This window comes from Prunus avium, chromosome 1 (assembly GCF_965620075.1).
Source record: "Prunus avium chromosome 1, drPruAviu1.hap1.1, whole genome shotgun sequence".
Classification (NCBI taxonomy): domain Eukaryota; kingdom Viridiplantae; phylum Streptophyta; class Magnoliopsida; order Rosales; family Rosaceae; genus Prunus; species Prunus avium.
Genome location: NC_142284.1, coordinates 58,004,403 through 58,021,150, shown reverse-complemented (window position 1 = coordinate 58,021,150; position 16,748 = coordinate 58,004,403). Strand labels below are relative to the sequence as shown.

The 16,748-nt window shown below is 36.0% G+C and overlaps 2 protein-coding genes across 3 annotated transcripts; both read left to right on the top strand.

Annotated features, from left to right (window-relative positions):
• The first annotated feature begins 3,504 nt into the window (after positions 1-3,504).
• LOC110772094 (cytochrome P450 CYP72A219-like) lies at positions 3,505-5,968 on the top strand. The gene is made up of 4 exons (XM_021976485.2): positions 3,505-3,787; positions 4,456-4,673; positions 4,760-5,383; positions 5,465-5,968. Exons 1-4 carry the CDS (start codon positions 3,508-3,510, stop codon positions 5,888-5,890), a joined length of 1,548 nt encoding a protein of 515 aa, XP_021832177.1. The 5' UTR covers positions 3,505-3,507; the 3' UTR covers positions 5,891-5,968.
• Positions 5,969-9,323: 3,355 nt separating this feature from the next.
• LOC110747233 (uncharacterized) lies at positions 9,324-15,102 on the top strand. Of its 2 annotated transcripts, none has more exons than XM_088246005.1 (15): positions 9,324-9,468; positions 9,806-9,927; positions 10,010-10,069; positions 10,359-10,478; positions 10,738-10,857; positions 10,961-11,102; positions 11,977-12,147; positions 12,630-12,791; positions 12,890-12,996; positions 13,403-13,493; positions 13,641-13,782; positions 13,874-14,030; positions 14,318-14,434; positions 14,526-14,652; positions 14,747-15,102. In XM_088246005.1, exons 1-15 carry the CDS (start codon positions 9,427-9,429, stop codon positions 15,047-15,049), a joined length of 1,983 nt encoding a protein of 660 aa, XP_088102131.1. In that variant the 5' UTR covers positions 9,324-9,426; the 3' UTR covers positions 15,050-15,102. The 2 variants fall into 2 exon arrangements, with proteins under 2 accessions (XP_088102131.1, XP_088102129.1); XM_088246003.1 differs by having other exon boundaries at positions 14,511-14,652.
• The last annotated feature ends 1,646 nt before the right edge of the window (positions 15,103-16,748 follow it).

Genomic DNA, 16,748 nt, shown 5'->3' with positions numbered 1-16,748 from the left:
AGTATGCTGCTTTCTGGGGCTCCAATTGTTGAGTCATCTCTTCTTTTGAATTTTTTTCTTTTAAATTTCATTTTTGGATCCGTAAGATGGGCAAAAAGAGTAAATCAAAAACTCCCATAGAGATGCAAGATAATATAGCTGCTGTAGAAGAGGAAAACCCTCATCTTCGGCCAAAAAATTGCTGAATGTTGAGATTCAGTTCAGGTTTACCAAGTCTCATCTAATCCTACTTTCTGCAGCAGGAACACTTGGAGAGCAATGAGGGTGATCCTGAGTTACTTGTTTACATTCAGTGAGTATCCACTTTTGTTGTTTTATGTGTTATCTTTAGGACATGAGTTAAAGAATGCATAAACATGAATTGGATGGGGACAGGGAGATCCATTGGTTGACTAGTTGTACCCATTTTTCCATATTTTCCTTCAATTTCAATGGTAAAATGTTTTGTTAGATCTCCAAAGTCGGATCTGTATGAGTTTGAGTATGGGATTCAACCCTAAGTATCATCTCCAGGTTCACCTAAAACAAAAATAACACTTAATTTGTGTGTCATTTATAATTATCTTTTGTTCTTGTGCTCATCTGCTATATCTCATGCTAACATAGCTGTACTTATTTTTGAAACATTAGTGTTGCATCTTGAGAAATTTTATTAAAACCTACCATTCTAGATGAAGTTATCTCTGATGTCGTTACATTACATTCTGATTGAGTTATATTTTGTTCATTTATTTCTGATACAATTACATCAGATGTCAAGATCAAGAGCATTTCAATTATTGGTGGTGCTGATGGAACAAGTCCTTCCAAGATGAGGGCGTAAGTTCGAACTTTAATATTTTCTACCTAAGGCCTGGATTTCTTATATTGGTGTAGTTCGAACAAAATAAATATCAAAAAAGTCTTTGATAGGAGTTCAATGTTCACTTCATCGCGTTTTTGCAATGGAAGATGTTGGTTTAGTTGCGGCTCATGTAATCTCTCTTAATATCAAAGTTGAACCTTGGTCGCTCGTGACTCTGATTGTTTCCCTCCTTGGCGGATCCCACATGAAAAAAAGCCTACATGATCTCAATCAAAACTAACATTACTATATTCACCCAAAGATATCAATCAGGAAATAAAAGATGGCAGTTGCAGTGCAGGCCATATAAGTTGAACCTTCGAACATCAGCACTATGATGGGTTAGGGGAAAAGAATGCCAAAATCATTTACACTTCCCAAGTGAGCATCAATCTACGTAAGAAAAATGATGGGTTAGGTTTATAGGTCACATACTTATAAGTTGCAGTTTCCTTGAGAATTTATGTGTTCTTTTTCATAACTTACTTCCAATTGTTGTTGCCTCCATTATAAGAATATAATTGCACAATGCGCTTTGCATATGTAACCCCTGTTCAATGAAGAACACGACGGCAGTGAATATGAACTACAAGAAATGAAAATCAGCAACTCCATACCATTTAAGTATGAGAACATTCTCACCAAATATAGAACCATCAGGACTCTATCGGATACGATTAACAGATACATATGAATCTTTGACCAGAGCTTCCTGAAATAGTTGACATTGGTTCAAATTTCGGATCATATCAGTAAGGTTGAAAGAGTAGTGCATAATCCAGAAGCAGACGCACCTTTAAGGCCATCGGGCCTGCATCAAGATTCCAGACTCTAAAATTTCTTGAAAGCAACTTTTCCCCTGAACTAACATCCCATGGTCCTTTGTCTCCAACACAGGTTCCAACTGAAGAATCACATTAGCAGGATTCATGAGTGAACTATCAAAAGCAGTTACTGCACACGATCATCCTAAAAAGACAGGAAATTTATAAACTATGGTAGAGAAAAAAAGAAAAAAAAGAACATAGTTTCTCATTACTTAAACATAGAAGAAGAGTCTGCCAAGTGGGATGAAAATCCATGCTCATTGGAGATGAGCCCTCATTTAGTGTCAGGGCAACAGTAGTGGGCAAACCATTGGGTATGGCAACCGCAGACATGTGACTTTGGCCAGGATCAGTGACAGTTGATTTTACCTAAAAAAATGAAAGAAAACCAAGGTCAAGAAACACAAGTTCTATAATTATGTAATTCTGTACATAAATTTGATTCAGATTACCTCATCCAAAATCAGAAAGAACATTTTTATGGACAAGCATGGATAGTCAATAACCTCTATAGCTGTAGCCACAAAACTTTAATCAAAAGTTAATAATAACATAAATTAGAGGGTACCAGTACCCAACAACATCACTTGAAGAACTAAAATAAAATACCTGGGCTCTTTGCAGCATTGAGAGATACTGCTCCCGGAGAGATGATCTATGAAAAGGGTTTTAATAACTGGATTTGGACAAAAATCAGTAAGTGTAGACACCGAGCAGGATCATTGGTAAAATCAATAACAGCATTGAGAGATACTGCTCCGGGAGAGATGATCAATAAAAAATATTTAATATTTAGTTAATAACAATTAATTTAAATGTAAAATTTAACTATTTCAAAACACCCAATAGGCCCCATCTCTGATTCTTCCCAAACCCCAAACTTCATAAACCCTTTTTGAAAGGGAAAAAGTCATTTTTGGTTCCTGTGGTTTACAACTTTTACCACTAAGTTCCATGTTGTTTTAAGTGGGTCACTTTTGCCCCTTTGGTTTTCGATTTGTCAAATTATTCTAACTTTTGTTATCTATTGAGGGACATTTTGCCAAACATGAAACTAAATGAGGCTTTGTGTGGTTCTGAATTAATGTACCGAGCCCATTTGTAGCCTAACCAATTTGATTAATATGGTAAATGCAGAAGAGAATTCCTTTTGTTGAATTTCTTTCTTTTTCTTTTTGGTTTTATTCCTTTTATACCTAAGGTCACTAGAAAAAAAACCTGCAAATATGGGAAATGTAGAGTAGCAAAAAACAAATACATCCCTCTTATTTTTTGTGGTTTCACTCTTTTCCTTCTTGAACTTTTTCCATATTAAGTAAGTTGCATTTGGATGAAGGGGGGATTTGGATTTGACAACTAGGCTAAATTTGCTATAAAATGAATATGATTAAAATGGATATGCTAAATTTCCATATTAATTAACTTTTTCCATATTAGATTGAATGCATTTGAAATAATTAGATACCGTATAATTAAAATGAATATGAAATGACTATATTCAAAGAATCATTTTAAATTCACTTGTTTTCTTATTTCTTTCTTATTCAACTCTTGATGTATATACATTGACTGTTATACAATAAAAAAACAATTTTACCTTATAATGCCATCTAAATCCATACGTTTGGATTAATACCATCATTCAAATGGAATCTCTTAAAATTGTTTCCTTTTTCTTTTCTTTTTTTCTTCTGGCAAATATTACTTCTTGTTTAAAATCCGGTGTCCATCAGTTTCCATCCCATCAAACAAGTTCTTCTCTAGAAACCCATCTCTATTTTTCTCTTTTTCTCTCAGAAATCTCAAGCACACGTTTTAGCACAAAGGGAGGTATCAATGGCCAGTTGGGTTGCAGTACTAAGTGTTGTTTGCGTAAGCATAGTGATTGCATGGGCATGGAGGGTGCTGAATTGGGTGTGGTTGAGGCCCAAAAAACTAGAAAGATACTTGAGGGAACAAGGCTTTACAGGCAATTCTTACAGGCTTTTGTTTGGAGACACCAAGGATAGCTCAATGATGCTGCGACAAGCACAATCCAAACCCATGAAACTCTCCACCTCCCATGATATAGCGCCACGGGTCATGCCATTTGTCCATCAAACTGTGAACACTTACGGTATGCCAAATACTTTTACATTAATTCCTATCACCTTTCTACCTATCCATGTATGTATATGTTGTATGGTGTGTAATCTTCTTTATAAGTTTTAACTTGGATAGTTTTTTTTGGGTTAAATACAATTTTTGGTCATTGGGTTGCATACGAAAATTCAATTTGGAGGTGCAATTTTTATTTTTATTTTTTTAGGAAGCACATTCAGTGTTCTTCCTCTAACTCAACTAGTTAGGGTATGTTGTGCTATTAGGGTTATAAAAATTGGGGGGAAACTTGGGTTGAAATTGAAATTGTGAGGTATAAGGTCATAGATTGGATGCTATATTGAAACCTGAATCGATTGAGTGAGAACCATATTGTGACTTCTGATGGCAAGGAGATGTAAATCAAGGTGATAGAGCACCAAAATATGTTGTTAAGTTGTTGATTTCATTTTAATTTGATTTGGCTTTTTTATTTTTCCTTATACGTCACAATTTTGATTTCAACCCAATATTTACCTCAATTTGTTAATGGAAGATAACAAAATGTCTGTAAATTGTAAACTTTAAGAAACACAGTGGCTAATTTGGCTAAATTTTTTTATCAATGACCAAATTGAATTTTCGTGTGAAACCCTATGACCAAAAAAGTATTTAACCCTTTTTTTTAAAACCAAAAAAATACAGGTATGAATTCTTTTGTTTGGGTGGGCCCCATACCAAAAGTGAACATCATGAATCCAGAAGATTTGAAAGAAATATTCAACAAACATGAAAATATTCAGAGGACAGTAGCAAACCCTATTATCGACTTGCTAGTACAGGGCCTTGGATCCACTGTAGATGAGAAATGGGCTAAACACAGAAAGATTATCAACCCAGCATTCCATTTAGAGAAGCTAAAGGTACTCACCAACATTCATTTACATTTTCATTTTTCCAAAATTAATGTTTATAATTTTTTTTTAATTTTTCCTCTCGTTTGGTATAGGGTATGTTACCAACATTTTACCAAAGCTGTAGCGAGATGATTAACGAGTGGGAGAGGTTGGTGTCCAAAGAAGGTTCATGTGAGTTGGATGTGTGGCCATGTCTTCTAAATATGTCTGCCGATGTGATTTCTCGGGCTGCATTTGGAAGTAGCTATCAAGAGGGAAGAAAAATATTTCAGCTACTTCAGCAACAAACAAAAAATTATGCAGCAGCCATCCAAAGTGTTCACATTCCGTTTCTACCAACCAAGCATAACAAGAGGATGAAGGAAATCAATAAAGAAATAAGAGTGTTGCTCAGGGGTATTATAAATAAAAGAGAAGAGGCAATTAAGATGGGTGAAGCCAGTAATCATGACTTGTTAGGTATACTTTTGGAGTCCAACTTGAAGGAAATTCGAGAACATGGGAACAAGAGAAACACTGGAATGAGTGTTGAAGATGTAATTGAGGAGTGTAAGTTGTTTTACTTCGCTGGCCAAGAGACCACTTCTACGCTGCTTGTTTGGGCAATTGTTTTGCTAAGTCAAAACCAAAATTGGCAAGCTCGTGCAAGAGAAGAGGTCTTGCAAGCCTTTGGAAGCAACCCACCAACCTTTGATGCCCTAAGCCAACTAAAAGTTGTAAGTATATATTTTTGTAGTAAATTCTTTTGCTGCATATGTAGTTTTATTTAGAGACCTTGACCATATAAAATGTCTCAGGTGACCATGGTTTTACTTGAAGTTCTTCGATTATACCCGCCAGGTATTGAGCTTCCACGAACCCTTCGAAGGAAAACACAGCTTGGAAAGTTTTCATTACCGGCTGGAGTTGATGTCTCCTTACACATACTGCTTGTTCACCATAACAAAGAATTGTGGGGTGAGGATGCAGATGAGTTCAAGCCAGAGAGGTTTTCAGAAGGAGTTTCAAAGGCAACAAGGAACCAATTTGCATTCTTTCCTTTTGGCGCCGGTCCAAGGATTTGCATTGGACAAAACTTTGCTATGCTGGAAGCAAAATTGGCCTTGTCATTGATTCTGCAACACTTTACCTTTGATCTCTCTCCATCCTATGCTCATGCTCCTGCGTTACTAACCATCCTTCAACCTCAATATGGTGCTCATATCATTTTAAGTAAACGTTGATTAGTTAGCTTTTGACAATGATGAGTGAGGAGAAAGGAATACTTGCAGAAATTCTGACGCTTAAGTCAGTTTGTGCATGAGAAGATTGTTGCAATTTTTCTATTTATTTAAAAGGTGGATGACCTCTGCTAAAATATGCGAGAGTAATTGTGAGAATTTTCTATGTATTCTTCTCCTTGTAGGAGACCATATATATAATACAACATGCCTTGGAGGCCAAGTCAAACTAGAACTCCTAATTTTATTTACAGTAGGAAATCAGAAATAAATAAAAAAAAGGAAACAAATTAATTAACTCATGCTCACGCCAACACTCCCCCTCAAGTTGGTTCATAGATGTCACTAATGCCCAACTTGTCTAGTGATTTGTGGAATGCTATACTAGAAACTGTCTTTGTCAATATATCTGCTAATTGATCTTCTGATTTAACAAACAGAAATTGAATCTTTTTGCCTTGAGCTTTTTCTTGATAAAATGTCGATTCACTTTAACATGCTTTGTGTGATCATGTTGAACTAGATTATGTGCAATATCTATTACAACCTTGTTATCACTAGGGGTGGGCATCGAGACAGGAAAACCGGAATACCGAGCCACACTGGACGGAAAAAAAACTAGAAAAAACTCATGTTGACTAAAAAGTTAACAAATTGGCAGTGAACCGGACTAGACTGGTTCAAACCAGTTTCGATGCCGGTTTCACACCTTACAAAATCGGACCGGCCCGGCTATGCATTTTTCTATTGTTAAAAAAAAATTATTTAAGTCCAATGCTAAATTTCTGATCCCATAACTAATATTTCCCCAAGCCCAACTTCAAAGCACCTCTATTTTCTAGGCCCAATCATCTCTCTTTGCATGAAATTGAGTCATTTGTGAACTTTTAAGCCCAAAAAATAAATTTTAGTTGGAACTTATAAAAAAAAAAAAAAAAATTTGAAAAATATATAAATAAATAAAAAAATCCGATCTAAAACCAGAAATTGCACCGAAACCAGTTTAAACTAGACTGACCGATTTCATAATTGTTTTCACAGAAATGGGACTGAACCGCACCAGTTGAATAGTACTAGTTCCAATTTTGGTGTGAGGTGAAAATCGGACCAGAGCAGACAGCGCCCACCCCTACTTATCACAAAACAAGTTCATCCCATACGCCGGTACATAACTAAGCTATGTAAGGAACTTTTTTAACCAAAGGAGTTCACAAATTTCTTTGGTCATCCCTATAAACTCAGCTTCCGCAGTAGACAGAGTAACCACTTTATGCTTCTTACTTCTCCAAGTAATCAAATTACCTCCCACAAAGGTGAAATAACCTAATGTAGATCTCTTGTCAATAGTACTTCCTGCCCGATCTACATCTATATACCCATCAATATTTAAATTATCATTCTTAGAAAACATAAGCCCTTTCCCTGGCACCAATTTCAAATATCGAAGAATTCGAAGTACCGCAGTCATATGATCTTCACTTGGACAATGCATGAACTGATTGAAAACACTAACATAATAAGCAATGTCTGGTTGAGTATGTGACAAGTAAATTAATCTTCCAATTGATTACGAACAATTGGAGTGTTAGCATGCTTGCAATCAAGCATCCATGTTTTTTCAACAGGTCCAAAACATTCTTCATTTGAGAAAAGAAAAAAAAAAAAACTATACCTTACTTTGATTGGGCCACGTCAATACCTAAAAAATACTTGAGTCCATCAAGATTCTTCATGTCAAACTCAATTGCCAAATACTATTGGAGTCTAGAAATTTCCTCTTTGTCATTCCCATTAATTATCATATCATCAACATAAATTATTATTTAATCTCAAAATTCTTCATTTCAAACTCGTAGATTAATAAGACTACATTGCAATATTCCGATCATATATACTCTCTTTTAACTCTCTTGTTTGATATTTTTTTTTGTATTTATTTGTGATGAGGTGTATCTTTTTTAATGTTTATTTATATTTAGTATATATGTAAGTTTTGCCCAGTTAGCTTTCAAATTGTGGATTCGCCACTGCAAGTAACTTGTATAAGACTAATAACATCTGCAAGTGCAGTCTTTTGCCAACAAAGATACGTATTGGTGGCTGCATCTGATGGAGTTTTTGAGAAGCAGAGCTTGCAGGATGTTTGTGATATGTTGTGGGAAGCACAGGGTTATTATCCTGGGACATTGGAGCTTTCTTCCTCCTACTCATTCTCATTAGCTGACTGGATTGTAAATACCGCATTTGAAAAGGGTAGTATGGACAATATGGCAGTTGTTTGTTGTTCCATTGTTATCTACTGGTTTTTCCCAACCAGAGCCATTAACACAATTTTTCTCCTTTTTGCAGCTAATAACTCATCTTTAGTTCATACAGAGTAGCGGCATGGCAAACAGTCAAATGGTTTTTGCATTCTTTTGCAATTTTTTTGTTCTTAAAAAAGAAAGATGTCAGGATCATTTTCCTCCCATTAAGTGTGTGGTATACTTTATTTTTTATTTTTATAGAAACGATATTGATAGAGGGGGGAACCGAATACAAGTGGTATACTTGTTAGTATCGTGTCAATAACGTTTCTTCAGTTATATGAAAGGAAAGAGTTACATGTTTATGATGACCGTATCTCATCATATTTGTAATGGTGGTTCCACACCCTTTCAAAAAAGTGACTTGTTAATCAAGAGTTACAACGAGTGGAAATAATTTATCCAAAGTGATTCTCTAATTTTTCCTTGTGTATAAATCTTTTGCAAACTTTTGATAATTGGGGTTGTGGTAATAATAATAGTCCGGGGTGTACTTTGTATTTCTGAGCGAAATAAAAAATAAAAAATGATAGTTTGGCTAGCTTTTGACTTCCCAGGCAGTCTAGAAAGCTATCAAAAGCTCCAGGATCAGCTCCTTCAATCACTCAACACTAGGCCCTTTCTGGTTGTCCAAGCAACACCAAATTAATTTCAACAATAATTAGTTAATTAGTAGTTGCCTATAACTTGAGATTAGACACATCAAGAATATTTAGTTGTGTGTTTCCAAATATCACATTGGATCATCAAACTATATATCTCTATCTCTAGCTAGCTAGGACAGTCCAGCCAAGTGGAAAAGGACATTGACGTGTAAATCAATGATTTCACATTCGAATCCTCATGACATCTTAGTGGTGTGTGTGTGAGAAATCTCACTCTCCTTGTAGGTTAGACTTAAAAAAAAATACATATCGATATGTACGTCCAAAAAGCTTATGCTTTCCTTCATTTGTAACTAAAAGAAGGAACAGATATATCACACACTATTCATGATTGATTAAAAATGGGGTTGGTTGACCTTTTGGCACATAACGAGTCGTGCACGACTTGGAAATGAATCCCACGCCAGAGAGAAGTAAAAGAAGGAAGGCTTACTTTTTAAGTTGAAGAAAAACCAAGTGGTAGCAGATAATAAATTCTTTATATATACAAGCCACAAAAATTCAATATTGCTGCCTCAAAAGCCACATTTAGATTTTATTCTGCTAATATAGCTAGCGAGGCCTCACTATGTCATCTCAAAGGGTGCAATTGGATATTCAGGACCATCATGTAAGTCTTATAATGCTCTAGGTTTTTTTATGGTCTCGCTGGATCCCGGATGCATGTAATTGTTATTATGTATGACAACCATGTGCTTTGAAGTTTTGAAACCCTAATATATGTAGTTCAAGATTCATACAAGTAATTCCCCATAGCTTCTATCCAAAAAAGACCACGCAATCGAAGGAAGTGTTTTTGGTTGTAATATAAAGTGTTTTCAATTCTTCCAGAATCACACTCAAACATGCTCTTATATTGTTAAAAGCGAAGTGAATGAATTCTCTTAAATGGTTAAAAATGTTATTGGTTTCATAAGTGTGTTTAACCTTTTTTGCCATGTACATAGGTAGTTATGGATAACGGCATACTCCAAGTTACCTTGTCAAAACCAGATGGAATTGTTACCAGAATACAATATAATGGCATCGACAATTTGCTTGAAGTTCTCAATGAAGAAGTTAACAGAGGGTAGGGTACCTATACTTCTCCTCGTGACTACTTGCAATTCTTCTTTCTTTCGTTTTTTTTTCAATGTTTGAACCTTTTAAAGGTATTGGGACCTTGTATGGAGTGAAGCTGGAAGTGTGGGCACAACAGGAACGTTTGATGTGTACGTCAAACTACTTTACTTTTAATCATTCTCTTTTACCATATTCTAGAAATGAATGTATGTTACTTTCTTAATTTCCACCGCTCAATCATTTCATTTAGCCACCTCATTTTGCCCATTGGGATTCTAAGTTGTCCTTTCATCAAAATTTTGATTTTTCTTTTTTCTTTTTTGGTGAGATGGGGCCAAGAAGGCCAAATTTTGAATTATTTACTATGACAATATTATGGTGTTTTCTTAATTAGTATATTTTGTTTGTATTATCCAATCAAGAATTACTAATATGCAGGATTAAGGGTACAGAATTCGAGGTTATAGTGGAAAGCGATGAACAAGTAGAGGTCTCGTTCACAAGAAAGTGGAATCCCTCTCAAAAGGGCAAGCTTGTCCCTCTAAACATAGACAAAAGGTTTGAAGGCCATATATTTTCTTTTTAACAAGAAGAAAAATAAGCAAGAGTCAAACTTTTTGTGAAATGAGAATAAAGGAAGCTGTAATATTTGGCCGACACTCCAAAATAGTCGTTTTACACTTTTCTCAGTACAGTTTCTCTTTTGCAAAAGGACTATTTCGAAATGCTAATAACACATCCCATGTATTTTACAATTATTGTTAACAGTGTTCTGTTGTGATCGACACTAACAAGACTTAGAACATGATTTTTTCAGGTTTATTATGCTTCGTAATTCGTCAGGCTTCTACTCCTACGCCATCTATGATCACTTAAAAGAATGGCCTCCTTTCAACCTTCCCCAGACCAGAATTGTGTTCAAGCTCAGAAAAGAAAAGTAACCAAACCTTTCTTCTTCTTCTTCATTGTTTTCCATCTTTGTGTCAACTTAATTAGGGATTAATTATATGTTTTATATTTTTTGGGTTGATCATTATTAGGTTTCAATACATGGCCATAGCAGATAACAGGCAAAGATACATGCCCCTTCCTGATGACCGATCGCAGGAGAGAAGTAAAGTCTTAGACGTACCTGAGGCAGTCCTTCTTGTCAATCCGATAGAGCCAGAATTCAAGGGAGAGGTAATTAATGCACCTTACAAAACAGCACAAATAAATTCTCATACCCTCTCTGTCAAAGTGAAAATACTCATTACAATTCCATGAAAAGGTTTAAAACGAGGGATATTTGGAATTTTTAATTGGCTATCATCATAAGATGTTAATTTCTTGTAAGAATCATATATAGATTTGATAATATAAGAAAAGTAGAGCTATGCCAAGAGAAACACTTACATGAAACGGGGATAACACTATTTTGCTATTTTCAGCCAATCACAATATGTCACGCGTGATAACTTTTCCACGTTGTAGATTGTGATTGGCCGGGGATAGCAAAACAGTGTTATCCCCGTTTTATACAAGTTTTTCTGGCCAGTGGGGTATAACTCAGTTGGTTGAGTTTTTCCATCTCCACTCATGTGGCATGGGCAGAGGTTCAAAACCTCCATGCACCCAATGATTATTTGTGTAAACCTCCCTCCCCCTCCCCCCTCTCCAGTTGCTTGTACTTAAAAATAAAGTCAAGAAAAACCTTTTTTTGGGGCAAAAGGAAAAACTGATATTTCAAATCCCTCATTTTCTTCAATAACAAAATATTTATGTGGATTTTATGAATTCTATAAGAAATTAATATTTCTAAAGTCCAATTAATAAATTTTATGTCCATTACCAAATTTTAAATCTTCTAATCCAAATGATATTATTTTTTATGTTTTTTTTTTTTTGAAATAATTGACATGATGCATGCAACTTAAAATTTTGATAATTTTGTGTATATTTGGAAATTAAAACATTTATTCTTTTGGCCAAAAAATGATAACTTTTCACAAATTCATAAAAGCTTAGAATTACAATTAGAATAACAAAATTTTGTGGCTCCTAAATACAATTGTAGGTGGATGACAAATACGAATACTCAAGCGAGAACCAAAACCTGCGGGTCCACGGTTGGATTTGTATGGATCCGCCTGTGGGGTTCTGGCAAATAACTCCCAGTGATGAGTTCCGATCTGGTGGACCCCTCAAACAGAATCTCACCTCCCATGTTGGCCCCACTTGTCTTGCTGTGAGTAAAATTAACTTCCTTTTTACCATAATCATTTATTCAAAACCAATAATCCTAGGGCATCAACTCATAACTTTTCAGAAGTTCAAAATGATGTGGCAATAATTTATTTATTTATACATATTTTTTAGCAATTTAATTTCAAGTATTTACAATTCTTAAGCAACTGTCATATTATATGACTCATCAGTTGGTATTAAAATGTTGCGATACGAGCTGATACCCGTAATTCTGCTTTATTTTTTTGTTAAGTTCAAGTTCATGAAATTTGGTATTATAATATGTAGTGATTTTCACCCCTCTCATTTTCTTGTTATGCACTCGTTCCCTCGATTTTGCTCTTGATTTGCTTTTTATTTATTCAATCCTAAGGTTAGAACAAACTATCTTAGGATCATCTATGTTACACTTTATTTTTTTCTTTTTCAAATAAACTATCTTGAACTGTACTAACCTGTGGAAAAATAAAATAAAAAAATCAGATGTTTCTTAGTGCTCACTATTCGGGAGAGGACCTGGTGCTGAAGCTGAAACCAGATGAGCCATGGAAGAAAGTCTTTGGCCCTGTTTTCATCTATCTTAATTCTCTTACGTCCAATGCAAATGATGATCCATCACCACTCTGGGAGGATGCAAAACACCAGGTTTAATTTTTAAAACAAAAAACCCATCTACAAGATTTATATTAAACCACTAATTTCCCATTTTTTTATGAACAATGTGTTTTACTTTTGGACTCCAGATGATGACAGAAGTGCAAAAATGGCCTTACGATTTCCCTGCTTCCAGTGAGTTTCCACCGTCGGATCAACGGGGTAATGTTAGAGGTAGAATACAGGTTCGAGATAGGTACTTAACCAAATCAAACTTTTCTCTGTCTATTTTCTGCCGTATGTCCAAACCTTATAACATTGAATTGTTTGCTTCTACTTGCGTCTTGTTGTTGAAGAATGTAGAATTGACGTGAAATTGAGGTTTATTGTGTAGTGAAATTGAGGTTTATTGAGCGTGTTTAAAAATATAAAATCTCATATAAAAAACATGATAAGAAATATAGTAAATGATTTTGCAACTATTAATTTTGAGACATTCTGTGATAAAACCACATACTTGCCATGCTTTGCACCCAAATTAGTTTGTTAGTATTAGAAGGGACTTGATTGACTGCGCCCGAATTACTAAATTATTACTCAATGCGAGATATTCACGTCTTGAATTTCCACTACATTATTGTCTAAAAACTGTACATGTCTAGGTACGTTAGTGAAGATTACATTCCGGGAAAGGGTGCTTATGTAGGCTTGGCACCACCAGGACATGCTGGATCCTTTCAAAGAGATTGCAAGGTGAGATTATTTTGTCCATTTTATTACCAAGCAAGAAGTGCATTAATTCCACTAACCCAGAAAACAAAACAAAACAAGTCCCCCATTTTAAATAAAATAGATCATTTAGGCAAATCTTCTTCATTTTTAGTGTTTGCATTGTGGCAGGGCTACCAGTTCTGGACTAGGGCAGATGAGCATGGCTATTACTCTATAAAGAATATACGTGAGGGCCAATATAATCTTTATGCATGGGTTCCTGGTTTCATTGGAGATTATCGATATGATGCAGCCATTAACATAACCGCAGGTCCATCTATTATTTTTCTTCCTTTTTAATTGTTTCCTCTTCAAGATTATTATCAATATGATTAACATATTAATGCATTTTAATTAAGCAGGTTGTGATAATGATGTGCATGAGCTTGTATATGAGCCTCCAAGAGATGGACCAACATTGTGGGAAATTGGCATCCCTGATCGTTCTGCAGCTAAATTCTATGTTCCTGATCCTAATCCAAACTATATCAATAAACTTTATGTCAACCATCCTGACAGGTTACCTTTGACCTCCGTTATATATATGAGCTCTCTCTCTCTCTCTCTCTCTCTCTCTCTCTCTCTCTCTCTCTCTCTCTCACACACACACACACACACAATTCTTTGACCAATTTATGTCGAATTGATCAAAATTAACATGGGTGCTAGAAATAAAGTACGTGTTTACAAATGCTTATATTGCTAGACGGTGAATATTAATGACAAGAGGACATTCTTCTCATCTACAAATGTGTAGACATGTTCCACTAGATTATAAGATCTTGATCATTTTCTTGCATTTGCAGGTTTAGGCAGTATGGGTTATGGGAAAGATATGCAGAATTATATCCTCATCAAGACTTAATTTACACTATTGGCACCAGTGACTATGCTAAAGATTGGTTCTTCGCTCAGGTTACCAGGTGCACTTCTTCGTCCTTTCTTGACCTTACTTTTCCAATGTGCCAATTTTTGTGTGAGTTTGATTCTATTTGACAGGGTTTTCATAAATAGGAAGAAAGATGATGACACATATGAAGGCACTACTTGGCAGATCAAGTTTCAACTAGACAATGTCAATAAGAGTGGAACCTTCAAACTTCGAATCTCCCTCGCTACGGCGAACATCGCAGAATTACAGGTAAAATGCCTAATTACCCTTCTTTGTTTCGGCACCAGTCGATATATCAAAAACCTAATCTGATTCTTTGGTTCTTTCTGTTTTTCCATTGAAGATTCGGATAAATGACCCGAAAGCAGACCCTCCTCTGTTTACAACAGGAGTGATTGGAAAGGACAACACAATTCTAAGGCATGGAATTCATGGCCTCTACTGGCTGTATAGCATAGACATACCAGCCACATTGCTTGTGGAAGGAAACAATACACTGTTTCTAACACAACCAATTAGCAACAGCCCTTTGGCCGCTTTCCATGGACTCATGTATGACTACATTCGTTTAGAAGGTCCACCATCTTCTACTTCCACTAGAGGTGTCAAACCGGCCAATATAGCACCAAACACATCACTGGATTAGTGTTATTCTCTCCGATTTCTTGTAATCCAATACGATCCAATTCTATCGCATAATCCAATCCAATCCCAACCGCCAAAAATTTGTTGAATCAAATATGTGAATGTTATGAGTTTAATTCATTGTTGGGATGTGAAGTTGTGAACTAACAATTTGTTTCTAAATTCTGAGAGAATTGATATCTTGGAGAAAATAAAAATAAAAATAAAACTCCCAAGTGAAAGATCAGAATAGTGAAATCAAACAATATAAATATAAACTAGTTGTGAGAGCATGAATTTAATTAATTACGCAGATTTGCTGTTGCTGAGTTTCTTTTTTGTTTCCTCAGCTGCATCGGCAGCTTCAACTTGCATTTTGCTTGTGCGAAGCTCTGCTTCCGTTGCTTCTTGCTCGTTTCTTGCCGTCAACTTCTTAGCCTGACCAACGAAGAAGGCCTTAAGATTGCGAAAACCCTCTTGCAAAGAAACAGAGAAAAACAAGCAATCTTTCTTCATGCGAGAGATCATGCCTGTGTTTGATGAGGTTGACGATGACGATGCTTTCATCCCTTCCATTTCCTTTGCTTTCAGCAATAATGTATGAGAAATTGGCAGGATATATATATCTGCCATAGGTTAGAAATATGGCAGATTTGGCATTTGGGTTCGCGACGACGTTGCTTAGTTTTCGAGGTCGACGACGACCCATCGCACCTCCAGAACACCCGACATCTCTCAGCCCAGCGCCACCCCTCTTTTCCATGCAGCCCCGCCCCAGCCACATCCCCTTTCCCTCCTCCCCTCAAATCTCTCAGCCCCTCTTTGTCTCTCTCTCTCTCTTACATCTGGTTCGATCCAGTTATGCTAACACACCCATATCCCCACCACCAAGCCCCATACCCAGATCTGCAAGTGGCTAGACTCCAGATTGTGAAACAAATGCAGCAACCTCCAAATTTAATTTTTTTTTAAATGATCCAACCATTTGGAATAATATGGAGGAATCAAAATCACGCCCTTGAAAAAATCGATAGCCCATTTTCAAAACGCGACCAAATTCTCGAAGCCTAAAGTTGCAGGACTTGGGGATTTAAGGGTTGGGCTGTGTTGGGGAGGAGAGAGAGAGAGAAGGGGGGAGAGGTGATGGGGGTTGGGCTGGAACAAGTTGTATGGCTAGGATGGGTGGCCTGGGTCAGTTATTTGGGGATGTGAGTGGAGGAGCTGGGTGGTAGTTTGGGGGGCTTGGGTGGTTGTTTTGGTGTCTGGAGTTGTTGGGTTCGCTGGGTATGGGGCTTAGAGGAGAGAATTTTTAATTTTTAATATAATTTTAATTTTTTTATTAAAAAGTAGAGAATTTTTAATTATATATTTGTCTACATGGAAGTCTACGTCAATTAAAAAATAGCTAGCTTGACTTCCCAGGCAGTCTAGAAAACTCAAGCTCCAGGATCAGCTCCTTCAATCACTCAACACAAGGCCCTTTCTGGTTGTCCAAGCAACACCAAATTAACTTCAACAATTAGTTAATTAGTAGTTGCCTATAACTTGAGATTAGACGCATCAAGAATATTTGGTGATGTTTGCAAATCTCTAGCTAGCCAGGAACACAGTCTAGCCAAGTGAAAAATGATATTAACGTGTAAATAAGTGATTTCATATTCGAATCCCTATAACATCTCAGTGATGTGTGTGTGAGAAATCTCACTTTCCTTTTAGGTTAG